Source organism: Podarcis muralis, chromosome 2 (assembly GCF_964188315.1).
Source record: "Podarcis muralis chromosome 2, rPodMur119.hap1.1, whole genome shotgun sequence".
In the NCBI taxonomy this organism is placed as follows: Eukaryota; Metazoa; Chordata; class Lepidosauria; order Squamata; family Lacertidae; genus Podarcis; species Podarcis muralis.
In genome coordinates, this window is record NC_135656.1 from 75,540,263 (window position 1) to 75,562,284 (window position 22,022).

At 40.6% G+C, this 22,022-nt stretch overlaps 1 protein-coding gene across 3 annotated transcripts in view; it reads left to right on the forward strand.

The window, feature by feature from the left end:
• Positions 1–20,400, forward strand: part of PRKCD (protein kinase C delta) — a 56,527-nt gene extending 36,127 nt beyond the window's left edge. For all 3 annotated transcript variants that reach the window (XM_077924804.1, XM_077924806.1, XM_077924805.1), the window contains exons 5-18: positions 4,552–4,708; positions 5,724–5,755; positions 6,597–6,682; positions 8,078–8,207; positions 8,845–8,945; positions 10,315–10,411; positions 11,401–11,522; positions 12,168–12,341; positions 13,483–13,574; positions 14,158–14,220; positions 16,528–16,666; positions 17,557–17,745; positions 18,201–18,329; positions 18,989–20,400. In XM_077924804.1, coding sequence (XP_077780930.1) covers positions 4,552–4,708; positions 5,724–5,755; positions 6,597–6,682; positions 8,078–8,207; positions 8,845–8,945; positions 10,315–10,411; positions 11,401–11,522; positions 12,168–12,341; positions 13,483–13,574; positions 14,158–14,220; positions 16,528–16,666; positions 17,557–17,745; positions 18,201–18,329; positions 18,989–19,147 — 1,670 coding nt within the window. In that variant the 3' untranslated portion in view covers positions 19,148–20,400. The remainder of the gene's footprint in view (positions 1–4,551; positions 4,709–5,723; positions 5,756–6,596; positions 6,683–8,077; positions 8,208–8,844; positions 8,946–10,314; positions 10,412–11,400; positions 11,523–12,167; positions 12,342–13,482; positions 13,575–14,157; positions 14,221–16,527; positions 16,667–17,556; positions 17,746–18,200; positions 18,330–18,988) is intronic.
• Positions 20,401–22,022: the final 1,622 nt, after the last annotated feature.

The following is a 22,022-nucleotide window of genomic DNA, read 5'->3' on the forward strand; positions in this document are numbered from 1 at the left end:
CTTCATAAAATAGAATACAGGGAGAATGAGGGGTAGGGTAGGGCAAAAAGGGTAATTTTGCCTTCCACTTTGTTCCAGATGCTTCCTATCCTTGATTCAGTTAAATATAAAGGGCAACTTCTGCTAGGCATGTCACTTAGTGGATCAGGGATTATGTTTGTGAATTGCATCCAAATGCAGATCTGAATGTGCATCCCATTGAAAACAATGTAGTGTTTACAGACCACCTGTGCACGTTTTGGTGCATTTGTATGAACATCTGACACAGTGAGTGACTATGCATGGAGATGCATAATTCTGAGCACGGATCTCCTTTCCTGGATTGGTCCATAGTGCTGGTGACAGATTCCATAGCCCACCTGGGCTTCAGAATGCCTATGAGGGTGGGGGATTCTGTGCATGTCCTCCAATACCAGTTCTTCCCTTGTGATCCTTTAAATGGCAATGGGGAATCATTGAGGCCAAGCTTCCAGACTGAAGGGAAGCAAGCACCAAGCCACTTTATTCACTTCAGCCAATCTCCCATTTCTGACTGGATGAAAGCTGATCCCTCAATTATAGGGGAAAGAGGTGTACAGTCCCTGTGCTTGCCAGCCTTTGGGCAGCTAGGTATTATCTTTTTTTCCCTGCATACCTCAGGAATCCATCTCCCCAAGTATGCAGGAATTTGCTCCTACCCTCTTCCTAGAACTGCGTTATGCAGACCTTTTTGGTGCCTTGCATTCATACATAACACTACACCATTGTTTAATGCTAGATGAGCTGCCACTTTTCCTTTCCTCCTCCCTCATGACCAGCAGGAGGATTTCTGCAGTCATTAGAGTCCCTTTCACATTAGTGTCATGTTGCATGAACCAGAAATCCTGCCTTAAACTCTGCGAAGTTTCAACACAAGCCACCTTCAAACCTGTGGGCTTGTTTTGAAGCTTCCTCAAGTTACGACAAAGTCTGGGTTCCTCTTCCACATAACATGACAAGCCGTCAAAGGGAAGAGCATGTGAGCCCAGTGCATTGCGTTCTGCATCTCATTTACATAGCGCTAAAATATGGCTTAGCATCATGTGTAGAGTGCAGTCAGTGTATTACATACAAAGCACTTACTTTACTAAAGGGGAAGTGATACTTTGTGATGTTAGCAAATACATGCAACTTCGAGCAGCATCTAGTATTACACCAGTTTCCTGATGTGTATATGTGGATGTATTGTAAAAAAATGTTTCTTTAAAAAGGTGGAAAATAAAACATCTTGATTTTGGGAGAGAGAAAATTATTGCCACTCCTTTGACTTTAACTCCCTTTATTCAAAGGCCAGTGGTGCAGTGCAGCAGTAAAATTGCTAGTACAGTTTGCAAAGCTAAGCAGGCTCCAGTATGATTTCAAATAGGATGGGGAACAGTGTGTTGAGATTCCTGCATTGCAGAGGGTTGCACTCGATGACCCAACTCTACAATTCTGATTCATCTGGTTACCAACCAGATGAATTGACTGGTTGCTTCAAAAACGCTTCTCTTTCTAATTCTAGTAATTTATTTTTAAACAGAGCATCATTTTTGCATATATATTGTTAAATACCATTAGTATTTCAGAAGCATTTTATAAGTTTCAAATGTTACGAGCCACATAAAAATCTAATTTTGACTAGTAGCTGCAGTTCCTCCTGTTACTTCCTTCCTTTGCAACAGAGCTCTCTGTCACTTCTTCTTTCCCTGACACCCTTACTTTTCCTACTTCTGCTCTGTGTTCTTTTTCAGATGTACCTTTTATACCCTTGATGCATACATTCGTAAATGAGTAAAAGAAAGGAAGCAGTATCCTTCCTTTCAGGGGGACGCGGGTGGCGCTGTGGGTAAAACCTCAGTGCCTAGGACTTACCGATCGTAGGGTCAGCGGTTCGAATCCCCGCAGCGGGGTGAGCTCCCGTCATTCGGTCCCAGCTCCTGCCCACCTAGCAGTTCGAAAGCACCCTAAGTGCAAGTAGATAAATAGGTACCGCTTTATAGCGGGAAGGTAAACGGCGTTCCGTGCACTGCGCTGGTGCTGGCTCGCCAGAGCAGCTTCGCCACGCTGGCCACATGACCCGGAAGTGTCTCCGGACAGCGCTGGCTCCCGGCCTCTTAAGCGAGATGAGCACGCAACCCCAGAGTCGGTCACGACTGGCCTGTACGGGCAGGGGTACCTTTACCTTTATCCTTCCTTTCAGCATACAGAAGAGATCCCAACTGGCATTCAGCTCTCATCCCCTGATCTTCAGGCAGGCTTGCTGCAAAGCATTCAGCCATTCCACCTAATCCAGGGCCCTCCGCTCCTCCTTAGTCAGCTGCTGGTCTTCTCTTCTACAAGACTCCAGCCCACATCACTCTTGATGCTCTGAATTGTAACAGCTTGGGGAAGAGCCTGAAGAAAGCACTGGATATAAGGGAGGCAGAGGGGGACTTGGGGCTCACGGGAATTGCTTGGAGTGTTGCAGTGAATTTGTTACAGTGGAAGCACACCTTCGAGCACCAGGATTGTTCCAAACAATGTGTCACCAGAGCAGATAATTTTGTAATTCCTGGGCTGCAATGGAGAAATGAAACAGCTTGGACTTTTATCTTGGTCCTAAACACATTTGCTAGATTTAAGTGGAGCATGTATTTATTGAGATCAGTTTGAGATTACAAAAACTAAGGAAACATTGGAATAATTTTCCAGACTTGCAAATGTACTGGTTAGTATCTTGCTCCTGTCTTCCAGGCCTCAGAGTTCACAGAAACTAGCTGTTGTTCCATTCACTTTGAGAAAGACAGAGTGCTAAAGCTGAGTCAGCCATAGAGAAAATGGTGTCTATGTACTGATACTCTTTTAACGGGAAACTCATCAAACTCAGGTTGTCTCTAGCTTTCCATTGCACAAGAGGAAACAACACTTGTGTCGGAAGATTGAAAAGGTCAGAAAGGGGATTTCCCCTTGTCTTTGAGACACATCCATAATTTAACTGTTTCCCCCCTATTGCTAAAGGAACACATTACACACAGCAAAACCAGATTAGTTTGGCACTTTGCTGTACATGTTTTGTGCATGTGGGGATAATAAGGAGTAGGGAGATGTGGGAGAGAAAAGATAGCAGACCAAGCAGAGGGAAGCCGGGGCATATTTTGCATGTTGAGTCAGTGCATTTGCCAAGTCCTTCAATATTTGCTTAAAATAAAACTGCAGGGGAACAAAACACTTTTTTAAAAACTACTACTCTTGTGTATTTACAGAGAAATGATTTCCTAATTCCATCAGTTTGAACTAATACTACCAGAAGCAGCGCCACCATGCTTATTAAAACACACCCACCCTTCTTTTAATATACTAGTGCCAGGCACAGTGGTGTCATTACTTCCCCTACACTGAGAGTAAGTTGTTTTGGATCCAAGCATCATTCTTCATATTCTTGCCTAACTACAAACACTTCGCACAAGAAAACAGAAATTGTGCCCAATCTCTTGGTTGCATTTTCAAGGGATTTTAGCTCACATTTCCACCACCTTTATTTTCTCCTCCTCTGTCTTCCACAGACTTTCTGCATCGGGGGTGGAGAACTTTTTTCAGCCCAAAGGTCATAGAAACTTGTGGGAAATCTTTTGTATGCCTGTGTTGGGTGGGACCAGAAGCAGAAGTGGGCAGCAGAGCAATGGCTGTGATTCTTATCTGTATGCAGTAAGCAACATTCCAGCCATGTGCAGAAATCAAGACTTTCTGCACACGTGAATATATCTATACACATTTTTCTATTGTTTACACAGGCAAGCAAGAAGCACAAGTCAATACCGCAGTGCCACCAGGCAAAAGCAGTCAAAGTGTGTGTCGGCTGGAAAGAGTCTCAAGCTGAATAGTGGGTCGGGCAGGGTGCAGGTTCCCTAAGCCTGCCCTAAATAAAATCATTTGATTTCCCTTTGTGTACTGAAAGGGCATTTCTATAGCAGAATAAAAGGAAAATGATGTATTCATTAACCTAATTCCAGCCTTTTAAAGGTATAGCTTCACAGTAGTTTGGTTCTGGAAGTTGGCCAATAAATATTGTGTACCTTTTTGCTCATGGTAATATTTGGATATTCTAAACTGTCTTGGGTGCCTTGGCGGAACAGAAAAAATATATGCAAAAATGATCTGTGTTCAGATCATTAAGTTTTAGTGGTCAGCATGGAAATAGGGGAAAGGTTGGGGTAATGATCTGTGTTCAGATCATTAAGTTTTAGTGGTCAGCATGGAAATAGGGGAAAGGTTGGGGTTTTGTGCCTTTCCCCCCAGCACTGTAGTTGTGGCTAGAGTGCCTGCTATCTGATATAGAATTTGCATATTGCTGAGTTTTTCTAACACGCTCCATATCTTCAGTTCATTTTAATTTTTATATTACTGCAGCAGCACTTGACAGAAGACAGTCGAAGGAAAGGAACAAGCATGTGCTCTTCTTTTTTTAGTGATAGTGTTTTATCACTAAGTTAAAATGTACCTGCTAAACTAAATAATGAAACAGTTATTCCTTTTATAAATACAAATTTCACTGTTTCATTTCTTTGCTTTCAGACAGCAAGCAGTCAATGAGAGAAGATGAAGGAACAGTGACTATGAACAGGAGAGGAGCAATCAAACAGGCCAAGATCCACTACATCAAAAACCATGAGTTCATTGCCACCTTCTTTGGGCAACCTACATTTTGCTCTGTCTGTAAAGATTTTGTGTGGTGAGAGCTATTGTCTGTGTTTTATCTATATGTTGCACACAGCTCTGGCCTAGAGCAAGAACTGACGGATTCAGTTTTACCATTTTCTTCTGTTAGCCTGAATACTACTCTAGCATTAGTTTTCCATAGAGTGACTGCCTCTAGGAAACCCTGAAGATTATTTTTTTCTGACCTGAAAATGAGCAGTTTACAAGGATGGCTTAAGTGGGCTTCTTTAACCAAGAACCTTCAGAACCACGTCAAAACAGCAACAACCCCTGCATCAACCACTGATGGATTTCATCAACAACCTTCCCCAACCTTGTACCTTCCAAATGCTTTGGAAGGCAACTTCCACCCAAAACAACCAGAGGGCACCAGTTTGGGGAACGTCCGATCAGAACCACAGTTTATATATTTGACAAATTCAGACACTGCTTCTCATCATGAAGTCATCAGAGTGGTATACAAGGTGCACAAACTCTTAAAAACAAGAAAAGCATCTCTACAAAATCTAGAAATCAAATGCAATCACTTCTGCTGATGTGCAGTTAATATTCCATATGGTGTTCTAAAAGTTTATGACAGCTGACTTCTTCAGCTTGGCTGTTGTTCTCTCTCATCCAGTTGGGTACAGCCTCCATTTTCTAAGACAGCTTCTCCCATCTGGGACCACTTTGAAATGCATAGCTAGGTATTAACAGCAGGTTGATGTTTCCCTACTTCAAAAGTGTATTGTGACTTCTCTAGGGCAGTGTTTCCCAACCTTGGGCCTCCAGCTGTTTTTGGACTACAACTCCCATCATCCCTAGCTAGCAAGACCAGTAGTCAGGGATGATGGGAATTGTAGTTCAAAAACAGCTGGAGGCCCAAGGTTGGGAAACACTGCTCTAGGGAAAGAAAGATTCAAATATTTCAGTGGGATCAGCTGCATATTCTTAATAAGACCTTGGGCTGATAAAACAACTTGTATGTCTGAATATTTTGTTTTATAAGTTTTGCTTGTGACTAAACCCTCCCCCCATTTCCTTTACAGGGGCCTAAACAAGCAGGGATATAAATGTAGACGTAAGTTAATTGCATTGTCTTTTATTCTTGGGTGGTAATAGTCGGTGAGAAACTTTAGTAGATGTAGTACAAATTGTTGATAATCACTATAGGTAACCTATTCTTTTAGATGCCAGGTAAAACACTACTTTTTCTGTCAGGCTTTTAGAGGCTGATCATTTAAGTCATTTTTATAATGCTGTTATGTGGTTTATGAGAGTTATTTTAATGTTTCTGTTTATCTTGTTACCTTACGTTTGTAAACCACCCTGTGACCATTTTGGGTGAAGGGTGCTATAGAAGTAGCTGAATAAATAAGATTAAATAGCAGCAGATCCTAATTATTCATTTTTATTTTAACATTTGAACACCTGCTGAAAACATTTCTGTGCTAACAGGCTTATGCAGGCAATTAAGAAAACATGTTCCTGTAGTACTTAGTTGATGCTGGTTTTAAATTTTATGTAGTTTTTTTAATTATATCAAGATACCATTGTTGTAAACTACTTTGATTTTTTATGATATAGTGGTATGAATATATTTTTTAATAAATAAATATTACGCTTGTCTAGGGCTACCATTTTCCAGATAACAAAAGGGCCTTTTATTTTTTTGTGTGACAGAAAAACAAGAAGGCATCTTGTGATACCTTAAAATGCTAACAGATATATTTAAAATTCAACCCTAATAGTAAAAGCTTTCCAGTGTATCATTTCTACTGATGTATATAGAGTTGTAACTATCATACAACTGATACATGGAAATCAGAGAAAATAACATCTTTGTGTAGAATACTTTATATATATCTCCCTCCATGAAACTTAACTGCCTGTATCTTTCTATTCCTGTTGCTCTTCTGAAGAATGTAATGCTGCTATTCACAAAAAATGCATTGATAAAATCATTGGGAGATGTACTGGTACTGCAGCGAACAGCAGAGATACAATGGTAAGTAATAAAACATTTTATATGTTCATTAACCGCAGTATGTATTGTGTGTGCAAAAAAAGACATGCAGCGGTAAAGAAAACCAGATATGTGCTTTTCACATATTATGTAAATTTGGCATGCTTGTTTACTTTTGCCTATTATTTTGTTTCTTAAGAATCAAGTTATCAGAGATCTTGAATGTGATTTATTTTTTGCAAGTGGGAAGGCAAGAAAAGACAACATGTGGGTCTGAGCAGCTAAGCAAATTGCTGTTCAGTTTAAAGTTTTGTCTTTTTGTCCAGGTCCTGCAATTCAGCAGAAGTTATCCAAAAGGCCCCAGAGAGTTCCTTAAAGTCTTTAAGGAACTATGCAATCTTGTTCCTTTACCCTGGGAGAAAGGGATTTGTGCAATCACTACCCTAAGTCTGTCTGACCAAGCACAAAGAAGTTCCTGAGTTTAAAGAGACAAAAAACATATGCTTCTGTCAGGGAACTGCCATCAGTGCAGGAGGGAGAGAGCAAAAGCCAGATGGATTATAGAGAGCCTCCAGGGATCGTGGGAAGTAGCTCCTCTTCTGCGGAAGAGAATAAACGCGGCTCCAGTGGAGAGGAGGTGCAGGAGTGGCGAGGCGGTCCCAGGACTCCTTGCCTGGGAGAAGCGGGGAGGGAAGGGGTCCTCTGCTGCCCACGCCCTCTTTGCGCAGAAAGCATTCGCGCAGAGAGGGGAGGCGCCGACTGGGCGTCAAGGAGCTTCTTTGCTGGGGCAAGTTTAAGAACCGCCCCCTCACGGATTCTGCCAGCGATTGAGCCAGTGGTGCGGGAGATAAAGTTTCCTTTGGCAGCCAAGCCAGGTCTTCACAGCCAGGCAGGGAGATATTTGCCTGCTTGCTCCTGAGCAACCCCTTGGAAACATAACAGCTTCCTTGTCTTGCATAATTTGTCAGAATAAAAGGCATTCTTCTTGACTTGCTCAAAAACTCCTCTATTCATTGGCTCACCTGTCATTTCCCACATGTATTGACGTTTTCCTAGATTTTGTGGCTGCAGATATATCTGCTCTAAAGAAACACAATGTGTGTGAATGAGTGGGCAGGATACTGTGCTTCAGATTTGCCATTTCAGGCACAAAGAAGCACAGTATACACACAACACTGTCCATGGAGACTTTTTCTTGGACATTTTAGAATACGTTTTTATTTAGGATTCTTGTGGGCAGGGTCTCTAATATGTTAAATTCTATAAATTGTTGTTGTTGTTTTTATTTCGTTCAACTTGTTGCTTGTGTCAACCTTCTGGCTACGTGATCGGATAAATAATGGATTTCTCGTTCCCTCTCCTTGAAAATCTTGTGTGAGAGAAATCTCCAAATACTTGTTTTACTTTCCCCGCCCCCTAACATAAACGTGTCTTCAGTTTCAGAAGGAGCGCTTCCACATCGATATGCCTCACAGGTTCAAAGTTTACAACTACATGAGTCCTACCTTCTGTGATCATTGTGGTAGTCTTCTCTGGGGACTTGTTAAGCAAGGATTAAAATGTGAAGGTACAGTCTGTTTCTTTTGGCCATTACAAGCCTTGGGCAAAATAGCTGTGCTAGGGGGAATTTTGAAGAGGGAAGGGATCAGTTCCATGATTACAGGAGCACCTTGGCTTACATTACCCTTGGCTAACGTAAACTTCAGGTTGCGAAAGCAGCAAACCTGGAAGTGTTTCACCGCGCGCGCATGCGCAGAAGTGGTTTACCACTTCTCCTCCGGTTGCGAAAACCTCAGGATCTGGCCGGACCTCTGGAACGGATGCCGTTCGCAACCGGAGGAACCACTGTATATGCTTGTACTGTATGTAAGAGTTAAACAGAAAAGTATGCGCATGGTTTGTGTTTTCTAAAGGTGTTTTTTTTAAAAAAAAAAACACAACTTGACAACCTTCAACTGTGTTCACAAGTGAAAAGAAATGGATGATCTCCAAACCAAATGCTGTTCTTCTTGTTGTTTTTTCATGCATGTAGTAATGTTTGCTTCTTTTTAATTCTGAGAGTAAAAATGGGGGAAAGGCAAACACAGATCTCAGTTCGGTTAAAAGACCCAGTGAGCAAACTGATCACTGTAAAAATGGTAGATTCATCAATTGTGCTTATAAATTGCATTATGCTGATGCTGTTCATAACTGTATTTCTTCAGAATGTGGAATGAATGTGCACCACAAATGTCAGAAGAAAGTGGCAAATCTCTGTGGAATCAATCAGAAATTATTGGCAGAAGCTTTAACTCAAGTTAGTCAGGTATGCTGCTTAGTCCTTTTCATCATATCATATTTTATGATCTAATAGTCACTACAAATGATAATTTTCAAGTGATAAATTCCGTATGATATGTATAACCACTTAGTAACATTGACATCCAGTTTACCTTGTTAAGTGATGGGGATATTACCATCCCCTCGCTTACTTAGATTTCAGATGAAGTGCAGAATTGTGGTAAGATTTTCCTCAATATTTAGCAAGAGGTTCAAATGAACACCTAGTCCTTACAAACGCCCCTTTGCAAATTGGCACTTGTGTAAATGTGCATCTGTGGTCACTCTGTGGCTGCATTCGGACATCTGGTGGATCAGGGACAAACCCTGTGTTACACATTCAGTGGTGGAGCTTCATGCTCCGGCACCGGGGGTGGGGCAGAGAGCAGGTGGGGCATGGCTGGTGTGCGTCCCGGGGGCGTGGCGTGCCGCCTGCAGGGGGCATAGCACCCAGTGCAGGCGGGGGCAGCTGCAATGGCACCACACTGGGATCACGCTGCCAGGGGTGGCATGCTCCCCCTGCCCCACTTCCTCCACCAGTGTGCACATTATCTCCTGTTCCTCTTGCCTCAAACTTAGTAAAACATTTTCTGGTTTAATCAAGTCACAGTCTGCCATTTAATCCAAACCAACCAGTGGTGTAAACAAATATTCCAGACTAGGGTTGCAAAGTAGGGAAATCACGCAGGCACAGAGCTGATTCACAATCCTCCAAACCGATTTGGAAAACTGGAAACGTGACAACTGAACACAGCCTCTGTCTCTAGAAATGCAGATTTATTGACATTCAAGTCAAATGTTCGAATGTTTAAAATAAGAATCTGCAGTCCATTTCCAGTTTTCATAGTTGAAGATGGGGATGTGGGAGAAGCTTTTGGTGACAAGAGACACTGTTTCACAAACTGTCAGATTTAGCAGCTTGGTAACCATGAATTCCTAATGTGACAACTGCGTCTACAAGCATCATGCGCAGAATACATAAGTTTGCCACTTTGCATGTAATTTGCATACACAAAAAGACTCTCGGTGTAAGAATTTATGTACACACTTGTGGCACATGCATGTTTCACATCATCAGGTGCCCATTCTCTGTATTTGTGTCCCCACAGTTTGCAGAAATGGTTTGCAGAAAATGGTCATGTGCAATCTGTTCTGGTAAAATAAGACTACAAACCCAGTGGAAAATTAAAATCCTCCATTCTTCTTCTTCTACACATACTACTCATATTACATAAGAAAATGCCTTACATCATGCTAAACAATGTACTAATATTTAGCCTGGCTATTTTAGTGAAAAGCAATCATTTCTTAATTTAAGTATAAAGTAATTCTGAATAGTCATTATTTCTTTTTAGAAATCTTCCAGAAAATCTGATTCTGGGTCAGTAGAAAGTGTTGGAATTTACCAAGATTTTGATAAAAAACCTAAATCCTTGAGTGGCGATACAACAGGTGAAAAACATTTTTTCTTTATTGTGTATGCATAATTCTAACAGTTAACATATTAATTTAAAACTTGTCAATACCCATATAGTACAAACAATATTTTGTCACTTGGTTTGATGGTTTATTCTTAAAGTAATTATGCAAAGACATGGACAACAAGTAATGACTTATGCACAACACTTTTCCTTCACATGTAACTACAGCATCCTACCTTGTAGCTGAGAGCCTAAATTCATAGACAAAGATTGTGGAGAGCTCTCAACTTAATTCAACTATAATTCAATCTGACTATAACTTTTGTTGGTGGCGGAGAGATTTTCAGAATCTCCTTGCCTATGAAATCACCTTTGGCTTGGTACCGAAAGGACCACCAGCTTCCCACCTGAGACAACTGCCTCACCCGAGCCTCATGAGCAGGCTAGGAAAAGTGAACTGGCACAAGCTGATGTCATTTTTTGGCACCAGGCAAAAGTATTTGTTTTATTTGTAGATGCATTTCAGCATGTAGTGTAACATGGTTTGTTATTATTAATGGCTTTAGCTTTTCTGCCAGATCCTTTCTTTATATTTTTATTGTTTGTATACTTTTATTTTATGCCTTAAGGGTGGCATAACAATTATCTAAATAAAATCTTCCCCCTTCCATGCCCCTGTAAGCACTGTAGGCAGAAATATAACAGCTTCCCTAAACTTCAGTTATTAAAGCCTCTAGTTAAGAACCCAGTCAAGAACTGTGTGTGTATAAGGCAGCTCTGATGTTTTGAATTTGTTTTGAATTCATGCCTGCATGGAATTTGAACTTATAATTCCATGCATACATGCACATGACAGCATACATTCCCTCCGTCCTTCACTCTAGTGACAGGAGCAGATTTATGGAATGGTCAGTGTGATACATTAACACTTCATAGAGCCATAGAATAGCATGCCATTTAGGGAGAAGAGAGAGAAGCTTCCTGGTCCTAATAGAAAAATTTGCATTTTGCTTTTTACAGATAATAGTGAGTATGATAAGCTTTGGGAGGGACGTTCACTGTCACGACCATCTGGTAGGAGGAAATTCAACATAGACAGTTTTGTATTCCACAAAGTTCTTGGGAAAGGAAGCTTTGGAAAGGTAGGTAACTGGTAGGGCATGATTATCTTTACATGTATAAACGACTGCCAAACTGCTGGTTGTATGTTGCTAGAATGCCTTATATGGTGTGGGAGAGAGAGAGAAAGTGATCCATGTGATTCTTCAGGCCACCAGCAAAGTGGGACTGGGGGGCTAAGACTCAAGGCAGCAGGTGCCTGGGACCTTTGGTGGCTGTGAGGAAAGGTGTTATTCCACTCCCCCCACATCCCCACTTCCTATTGTGGCTTTTAATTGATATTTGCTGTGAAATGAAACATTTCCTAGTGCTCTGCCTTTTCGCTGCTTGGCTTGACTCTGGGAAGGAGATCCCAGGTACAAGGGGAAACTTGTATGGCCTCTTGGCCAACTCTAGGCAGCACCTGCTGTACCTGATGTCTGCTCTAACCCATGAAGGCTTCAGTCACACTCAGTTCTTAGCTCAGGATGCCATGAGACTGTTTTCTGCTTTTTATGAACACATATGACTGTAGGCTGCAAAATGACATGTTTATTTGCCTAAGCACAGAGTATTGTGTTGTTAGCACTCTGATCAGGTGTAATTCCACTGTTGCAAATCCAGGACATGATCATCTGGTGAGCTTCTAAAGCATAATTCGCATCCCAAAGTAATCTTTTGTTTTACAGGTACTACTTGCTGAACTGAAAGGGAAGAATGAATTTTTTGCAGTAAAGGCTTTGAAAAAGGATGTGGTGCTAATTGATGATGATGTGGAATGCACCATGGTGGAAAAGCGGGTCTTAGCACTGGCATGGGAAAATCCATTTCTGACTCATTTATACTGCACTTTTCAGACAAAGGTACACTGCAATCCTTAATTTGCTGTTGCTGTGACGGGCAATGTGAAATATGTGGGTGACTTATTTGAAGAGAGTATGTTTGCTTAAAGAGCATATCATTACATCTGTGTGTCTTCTTGCATGCTCCTTAAGTATCCATTTGCAGGCTCTGCATTATTTGTCCATTAAACAAATAATGGACACCATTGGACTTCAGCTCATATGTTGGGGCCCATTCCTAGGTTGCAGCCTAACCTAAGGTGGGTCGCAACAGTAGTACCGGCACCACACAAATATATGGTTAGAAATGATAAAGAAGGTTCCCAAATGCATGTTTGAGTTGGAAGGGACCCTGAAATAGCCACGACATGAAAATAAAACTTTTCCTGAAGAAATGAGCCTGGTGCAACTTTTTCATTAAATACAGAAATGAAAGATAGATTCACAAAAGGCTCAGGAATCTGGTAGAGGAGAAGCAGGTCTTGCCTTCCTGTCTAAATGGTTTGGGTCTGGGATACCCAAGGGCCATGTCTTCCTATACCAAACCCCCAAATCTATTGGAGAGACTCTTCTCTCTATCTTGTTTTGTGACTGAGGCACAAGTAGTCCACATGAGAGAAAGGACCTTCTCAGTGCCTGCATCCAGACTGTGGAATAACCTACCCTGTGAGATCCTTGCTTCCAGCCTTCCCTTCCCATAGGCATCTTGTTGGCCACTGTGAGGGGAGGATGCTTGGATAGGTGGGTCATTGGTGAAATCCACCAATGCTCTCATGTTATTGCTTTCTGGGCCCCTCTCTTAACTGTTTTTCACTGACTGATTAAAACTTCCTTGTTCCAATTAGTATTTGTCATGCCAGGCAGATGATCTTTACACAGCATAACCTCATTTTTAAAGTGTTGTCATCTGCTGCTGTTTTTACGGCTTTTGTGGAATGGTCTTGTGCTTAATTGTTGTCAGCCTTCATGAGCAATGCACACGCATTGGAAGGGTGTCATACAAGTTTTCTACATCAATAAACGTCTGACGCTGCTTGTTAAGATTTCCAGCCAGAGGCTGCCACCAATATACGACTCGATTCACTTGAAGAACAACATGTTCATACTGTGTATATAGTGACATCAGTCAGCTAATGTTGTGTTCTTTCCTGTTTGTAAACAGGACCATCTGTTTTTCGTTATGGAATTCCTTAATGGCGGAGACCTAATGTTCCATATACAGGACAAAGGCCGCTTTGATCTTTTCAGAGCTACGTAAGTGTTGATAACATAATGTTGTGGCAAGGTTTGTGTGCCCGATTCTAAAACTGCCCTTCTGTTTAAGATGGGATGTGCTTTTAGCTTCTGCATCTATGCAACGTAACAGCAAGTGTTCTACTCATATCACAGATTGTTGCACCTCCACAAGTGCTTAGTTTTGCCAAGGTATTAAAGGGAACAGTTAGATTTCCAAGAAGTATACTTGTGGAAGGAATTGACTTAGGAATAGCCTTTTCCAACTTAAGCTGTATCCTAGGGTTCCAGTTACAGATAGGTAGCCGTGTTGGTCTGCCATAGTCAAAACAAAAAATAAAATTATAAAATAAAATAAAATAAAATAAAATAAAATAAAATAAAATAAAAATTCTTCCAGGTGCTACTGGAAGGATTTTTTTTTTTTTTTTTTTTTTTTTTTGTATCCTAGGGTGTTAGACAAACTCTCCAGCATTTAGTGGCTAGGGGAAAAGGAGAGGTTTCTGAAAAAGTGACCAAAAGAAAATGAAGTACTACATCATCAGTAGGCCCCTACTTTATTTAAATTAATTCCTCCATTTAAAGTGTTTTTACTGTGTTTCAGGTTTTATGGAGCTGAAATACTGTGTGGCCTACAATTTCTTCATAGCAAAGGCATTATTTATAGGTGAGTGCTGATTGACCTCGGTAAGCCTTGTAAAACATTGCAACAGTTACGTCCTGAATTGGTGGATTCTGTCATTAACCGACAAGCAGAGTGTTTTACAAGGAACTGTTCCCTATTAAAAATCTGATTTTATTCCAAATGTGTTGAAAAGAAGCAATTCAGCAAGCACTTGAGGCCAATATAGAATTGTTTTCTTGTGTTTTTCTCCTTGGCAACATGAATAAAGAAATGTTATTTACATTAGACAAAAGACCCTTTGTTTCACATTCCTGATTGCCAAGCACTTAGACACAAGACTGAGATATTTTGTCTTCCTTCTAGTGCCAAAGGAGATTGATAGTAATTAATCCAGGATACAATCCTGGAAAGGGGAGACAGCATCCTCAGTGGGTGGCTGTTCATGAGAGGCAAAGAGAATTCACATCTGTCTATGTTACCGGTGTCTTTTCCCTATCTATAAAATGCAGAAATGTTCTTTGACGACACAATTCATACGATAACGTTACTTGTAGACAGACTGATGCCAACAAGTCTCAGGCTTGGCTGACATCTTCAAGTGATGCCTCGTTTTGAAATCTCTGCCATGTTCACCAGATCTGAAGACTGTACTAAGCGGGCTACAGTTTCATAAGCCGCACTCAGTCTCCTCTTAGCTTTCATCTAAGAGTCGGTTTGGAAGATACTCTGCAGCATTTTATATTTAGCAACATTTTCTGAAACTGCAAGTTAGCTATTTGTTAATGTCCTGTTTTACAGAATGAAGTAGTTATGCAAATAATATGAAGGAAGTGTTTTTTTTAATCTACAAGTATCAGTCCTGTGAGTGGGAGGGCTGCTAACTTGAACTTAAATAGAGCTGTATTGTGTGCTTCTACAGAAGCTTTGTCTAAATTTTTCATGATGAGAAATGGCAGTTGACTGTGCCTTGGCAATGGTTGCTGCTCTTGGGAATTCAGCTGCCAACAAGGAAAGAATTTCTTGATGTCATATGAAACACAGGCTTTCATGATATCATTACTGGCCAGTAACAGCTATTGGCAGCCTTTCGCTTTAGTACAATGCTAAATGCAAACGGCTAGAGATTGGGGCTGTTGCAGAGTTAATTGCTGGGTATAAACTTGCACATGAATAAAACAGTTTAAAGGGGGGGAGCACATTGTTTTTAGATGTGTTATGCATATGTACATGCCTGTGTTTGTGTGTGTGTTGCACCAGGCAACATTTTAGAAAAGCTGCTCTATCTTATTTGAGAATGTATTTTCAAGGATAATGCCTGGCATTTTTTATTAAAAATAAGTACTTATAAAAATAAGGTGTTGCTCAATTAATGAGAGCACCTTTTGAACTAATCAGAAAGCTTTTAATTAATCTCAGCAATGAATTGACGGGATGTTGCAGCCATTCTAAAAAGGAAAAGTTGTCCAAAGTGCGTAGGGAAATACCGTTTCTTCCACCCTCCTGTACATATTTCAGTACAGAGTTATCAAGCTTCATTAAGATGCAGTATTGTAAACTTTTGAAAGTTTTTGTTGATTGCATGCATCCTTAATTCTCTGCTACTGGCTTCTTGGCAGTAAGTTTTTTGGAAGAGTGCTTTAAGTTTATTGGCAACTGGTTCTTATGGCTGCTGTCTAAGTCCAGAGTACAAATGATGAACACATGTCTGTAGGATAGAACCCAGACTATAGCTGGAGCTTTGCTTGTTGACCCTTTTGCAGCATTTGCCCCTCCGGTTAAAGCTATAATTAATTGCACAATGCAATGAACTATTGTTAATGTGGCTTGATAATGGATCTGTGTAAATTAAAACAAATGGTTTATGCACCAGAGGCAAACAGAAAATATGTGACTAAAACTCACTATTTCTGTGTTGGATGCAAATATGATAAATAACACAACTTGTTGAATCATTTAGAAGTGAAGGCCTTTGTTGCCAATGCAAAATTTCATTGTGCCCCAGGGTAGACACATTAAGAATTCTACATAGCGTCTCCACCTCAAAAGCCTCAATTTTCATTTTCCCATGGATTTATTTTAATTCATGCTTTTGACATCGAGTTAGCATTGGAGCCCTTCTTCTGCCTTAGTTTTCATTTTAAAAAATTGGGGAAATTATTTGTTTACTTATCTGCCAACTTCAGTATCTTCTCCACTCTGGCAGACATGTCATTAACTATTTATTAATGCTGAAAGTATCCTATGAGGTTGAAAGCAAATACCTTTAAGTGGATGCAATTGCTAAGTCATTGGGGTGTTTTTGTCCAATTTGAATGGCTGTGCTGATTAGTTTAATTTTTTTCCACGCAGAGACCTCAAACTAGACAATGTGATGCTTGATAAAGAAGGTCACATCAAAATTGCTGATTTTGGGATGTGCAAAGAGAATGTGTTTGGTGAGAACAAGGCGACAACTTTCTGCGGTACTCCAGACTACATAGCGCCTGAAGTAAGGAACATACATGTGTAACATACCAGCTCTTGAAATAGCCATTTAGAATTCATTAAGTCCACAATTAACTTGTGTGCATTCAACTTTACACACTTGGCAAATATTATTATTTTAAATTCTTTTAAAGGGGGCTGGCATCTGAGGGAAAAGACTGGCTATCTCATCCGCCATTGCACCCAGAATGTTTTGACTATACATGTTTTTCGATTTAGGCGCATGGAACATAACCCACATGTAAGTTGTGGGCTTACTGAATATATAATTAATAAATAAATAGAGTTTCATGTTATTTCCTAAGGAAGGGGTTGCTAATCTTTGATCCTCCTGATATTACTGAATTCCTATTATCCCTGACCATTGGCCAGACTGGCTGATGGGAGATGGAATCCAACATCTGGAAGTTCACAGATTTCCCACCCCTGCTCTAGATAAAGCCTAGTTAGACATTGCTTAGGGAACTCTGTATGAGAGGGAATGACCATACCCTGAGTAGAAAATTACACCTGAGCCATCTATATGCTGAGTTTATTTATTCCTAGGTTCTTCAAGCTCACAGTTTGTACCACAATTGAAATAGTGGTACATATTATGGGTTCAGGCCAGAATGTTCAGTACAGGTAAACTTGTTCACCCCAATTGGATGTCACTATCTGCCACAACATGGTGGGCAAAAACATTCCCTGTCAGAGGTAAACTCAAAAGTAAATAGTTTAACGTTGCGTCCCAAAGCAGCCAATGAATCAAAGGTGATTCATTCTGATAAAAGGACTGAGAGAAAAAATTGCTTTAAATTCTGAAAAGCCGAAATCCTGATTTGTACAACTCTTGAGGAGTTAGGAAAGCTTCCCATTGCATTTTACATTGTTGTTTTCTTGTATCGACAACAGATCCTGCAAGGCCTAAAATACACGTTTTCTGTGGACTGGTGGTCGTTTGGAGTCTTGCTGTATGAGATGCTTATTGGACAATCTCCTTTCCATGGTGATGATGAGGATGAGTTATTTGAGTCAATCCGTGTGGACACACCTCACTACCCTCGCTGGATTACCAAGGAATCTAAGGATATACTAGAGAAGGTATACACTTGCTAAGGCTAAATCGTTTTTCTGTTTGGGAAGATGGAAAGGGGCCTGGAGAATATCTTAAGCTAGTAATAGATCTTAAGTGCCCTGCATTCCAGGCAAAGAATTTTGTGAAATAATCAGTAATTATATAACCAGCTACAGGACTGGAGGGTCTTGTTGCATTGTCACATGCAGCCTAGTGATAATATGCCCCCTTGTTGCAGATTATGTTGTATACACAACAACTGGGCGGTCATATGGCATACATACTACCCCTTTTCCCCATCCAAAGCAGCTTTTGCAGCTGCCAGCAATAGTGACTAGAACTGGCCACAATGGCTGCCCTAGATCAATTCCATTGAGTCCAGCGTGTTATTTTTCTGAACAGCAGCTAAAGTCATAGTTTCTATCAGAAATGTGATCTGCAGGCCAAGTAACTGAAGCTGGATGCACATTATATTTTGTAGTTGTTTGAAAGGGATCCAACAAGACGACTGGGAATAACTGGAAACATCAGAGATCATTCTTTCTTCAAAGCGATTAATTGGACAGCACTTGAGAAGAGGGAAGTGGAACCGCCCTTCAAACCCAAAGTGGTAGGTATCCTTTTGAATCTAGCCAAGTGTAAAACTGTGATGCTTTTATCTGTTGTTGTTTCCCCCCCCAAAAAAAATTATTAAGTTTTCCACAATTATACCACATAACCAAACAGATAACACAACATTTAAAAATATAACAATAAACAATATTTACTTGTTGCTCCGAGCTGTGGCCCTTCCCCTATGGGTAATGCTGTTCACTGTTATATTTTTAAAAGTGATTTCTTTTCAGTTTTAAGTAAATCAGTGCAGAGTGTTTTTTTTAAGGTAAAGGGAAGGATTTGGGTCTGGAAGGTATCTGGAATTGAAGCTGGAACCTTCCATATGCTAATTTGTGCTCTGCCCTCAACATGTGGTTGATCCTATTTCTTACTGGTAGCAAATTATGACTAGATGGCAGATATGCATGACTTTCTGGATTCAAGTATTACTAGACATTACAGGTGATTATTTGATAAAACAATCTCCACCTGATGTGTGATAAATTCCTACTTGTTACTTGCTGAAGCAGTGCAGCCAACCAAACTCATGCTGCAGTTGTTTGTCTGAGCTTGTTAAAATGAAATGGGATTCCTATTGAGCAAGGGCAAAATGGATTGAAGTCACCTGGACTAATGTTTTTCTTTCTTTCGGTCCTTTGCTTCTCTTCTGTACAGAAATCAGCAAGTGACTACAGCAATTTTGACAGAGAGTTTTTGAGTGAGAAGCCACGGCTATCATACAGCGACAAAAACTTAATAGACTCTATGGATCAATCTGCATTTGCTGGGTTCTCTTTTACCAACCCTAAATTTGAACGCATTTTAGAGAAATAGTTTGTCAGCACAGAGGAACTTTCAGGTACTGCTGTAATGGAAGTTTTCGAGCACTCCATGTGAAACGTGATCAAAGGATACCGTCGTCTCTTTCCTTTCATTCCGAACAACACTCAATAGCGACTAATTGTGCTCATTCTTTGGCAACTGGCGGTAGCTTCATTGTGCATGGTTGAGTTTAAGTATCCTTGTGAATCATATGTAAATGACTTCCTCTGCAGTAGGGAAAATGTAAATTGTGTACGTGGTTACTTGAATGTAGTTATCCGTTTGGGGGGGAAATTATGTATATGCTGTATATTTTGCTCAAGAGGTGAAAGAGGTTATTGAAGGGTACTACCCTTCAAATAAAGTGAAATGGCTAGGCAGTTTTTAACGTCCATCAAACTAAATAATTTGAGTTGATTCTGAGCTTCAAATATTGCTATTTTTAATTAATAAAAAGTGGCATCAATTGATTATGGTGCTTCTCAGGCCCTCAATCCAGCAAGTTTACAGCCTTGTTCTTGCTTTGCTGTTCATGGATGAAGCCCCATCTAAAAGACAGTGAAAGTAGTCATTTTTTAATTTAAAAACATGTGGGCCTTTCCTTATTAGACTACAGCTACCACAGGCCCCCTATCTGCAACCCAGTGAGTGAGGAAGTGAGGTGCTAGAGAACAAAGCTGTGTGCATGTGTGCCATTTAGTCCCCCGCCCCCTTTGAGGATGCTGTCCTGTCCTCAGTGTTGGAAGACAAATAGAACTCTCAACTTAGTTGTGTAAGTGGGGGAGGAGGTGCCATCTTGTCATTTATTTTTCCACATATCAATCTGTATTGGGCACACAGTGAGGTAGAATGCAGTTGGACATGCATGAGACCGGGCAACACACCTTTAATGAAGGATGGTGGGCAGGTCTCATTTCAAAGAACCTGCCGTTAAAGACCTGTGTGGTTTGGGTCTAACTTTGGTCTCGTTGCCAGCCAATATAGGTCTAGTCAAGCCTCAGCACGCTTGAGAAGATGAAGGCTAGTTCCTGTAGGAGTATTTAAATACACAGTATGTGATAACTAATCATTGCTACCTTGGATCTTGATCCAGATAACAGATTTTTAGGCTAGGCAGAAACACCCTACAACATGTACAGTATGTTGAAACTGTGGGGTGGGTGGGATGTGGGGTAACAGGGAAGGAATGCTGTCCAACCGATGTATTGATTATGGATTGTTGAAAAACTTAGAAGGCTAAATAAAAATACATCTATTATCTGAAACGTTGCCCTTCCTATTTTACCCTCTGAAAGCGAATGACCTGGACACTAACCCACAAAGCAGGCTCTTTTAAGCACAAGCCACCACTGACTTTGAGGATATTCTTGCTAGCCTGCAGGGGCCCTAGCTACCAAGTATTCCTACTTCCCCCACTCCACTACCATAAATATTGCCTTCCCTGCAATGGCTTCCCCTGAGGCCTAAAATGGATCTCCCTTGGAATTAATTCCCAGGGTGTTGATGCCAGAGCAACACTCCCTTTCTATCTCTAATGCCAACAGTGTTCTGCCATTGGTTCAGCCCTAGGCTTCGGAGGCACCAACATTAGAGCTCTGGTATCCATTAGAATGGCTATGGTCCCCTGGGATGCTCTCTCAGGAACACATGACAGCATTTTTAAACATTCATGATTCTTTTTAAGATACACAGAAACTTTCACTTTAATATTTTTGCTTCTTGAAAGTTGGGTTATGCTTCAAGGCAGAAGCACACCACTTGCAACTTGAAATATCCCTACTGTGGAAACTCTGTTTTGATAGCTACAAATCTAGCCTTACTCTTGTTGAAAGTCACATGATTTGTTAAGTCCAGCTTGCTGCAAGACGTATCTTTCCCATGTGCCAGGTTTCATAGGTTACTAAAAATATTTATTCTCTAGGCATCAAGAGCAGACACTTTGGCTAAAGAGTCAGGCAGTACAATACTTCCTAGGAGTTTGTTTTTATAGGCAAAAGCACAAGTTTCCACAGCTACAAATACCACTATGCATTTGTAAACTACTTTTTTAACACTGAGGTAATACTAAATTAAATATAGGTCTGTCATGGTAGTCTACACAAGATTTGCCAGCTAGGACTCGGGGTGTATTATCCAGATATTTCATGAAATTAGGAAGTTTAAAAATAACTCTGGGCTCAACACTGGCCTGATATAAACTGAATTCTCCTCAGGCAACTTCCTTCGTAACAGCAATTTCTAAATCCTCCATAAATTCAGAATGTACCTCTGGACATATTAGGCCATTTCCTAGAGCTACAAGTAAAAGTAAAACTAAGGTATTTCCTATGGAATGTTAGCTTCATTATTTATTCCATAATTGATTTCCCTCCATCTGATTAGCACTAACATTACAGAAGCATTACAGAAAATTGCCAACTGCCTTCTGTAACATTTAAACTATTTCTTTATTTATACTGCCATCAGGAATCAGGAATCCTTTTCAGCTCAATGGCCACGCTTCTTGGGGGTGCATGCGAGTGTTTAGAAGGCACAGAGAGGCAACTCAATTTAACTTTTGTAAATCAGGCTAGTTTCTACACACAGACACACAAACTTTCTATTCTTCATGCAGGCAAGCAAGAGGCATTAGGCTACAATAACACGGTCTAATCAGACAAAAACACAGCATGTGAAAGAAGGGCCAGTAGGAGGTTTGGACTAGAAAGTCCAGGGATAGTTTTGCCTCCCACCCAGGCCTAACTTTCCCTATTCCTGCACTACTTTGTCAGCTTATTTCCAAACATCATAGGATGGTAAAGGAAAGTAAAAATTCCTTGATCAGCTGAGAAAAGAAATAAAACAATACTATGAATTACAAGACAGCAGCTGATGATGTCTACAAAAC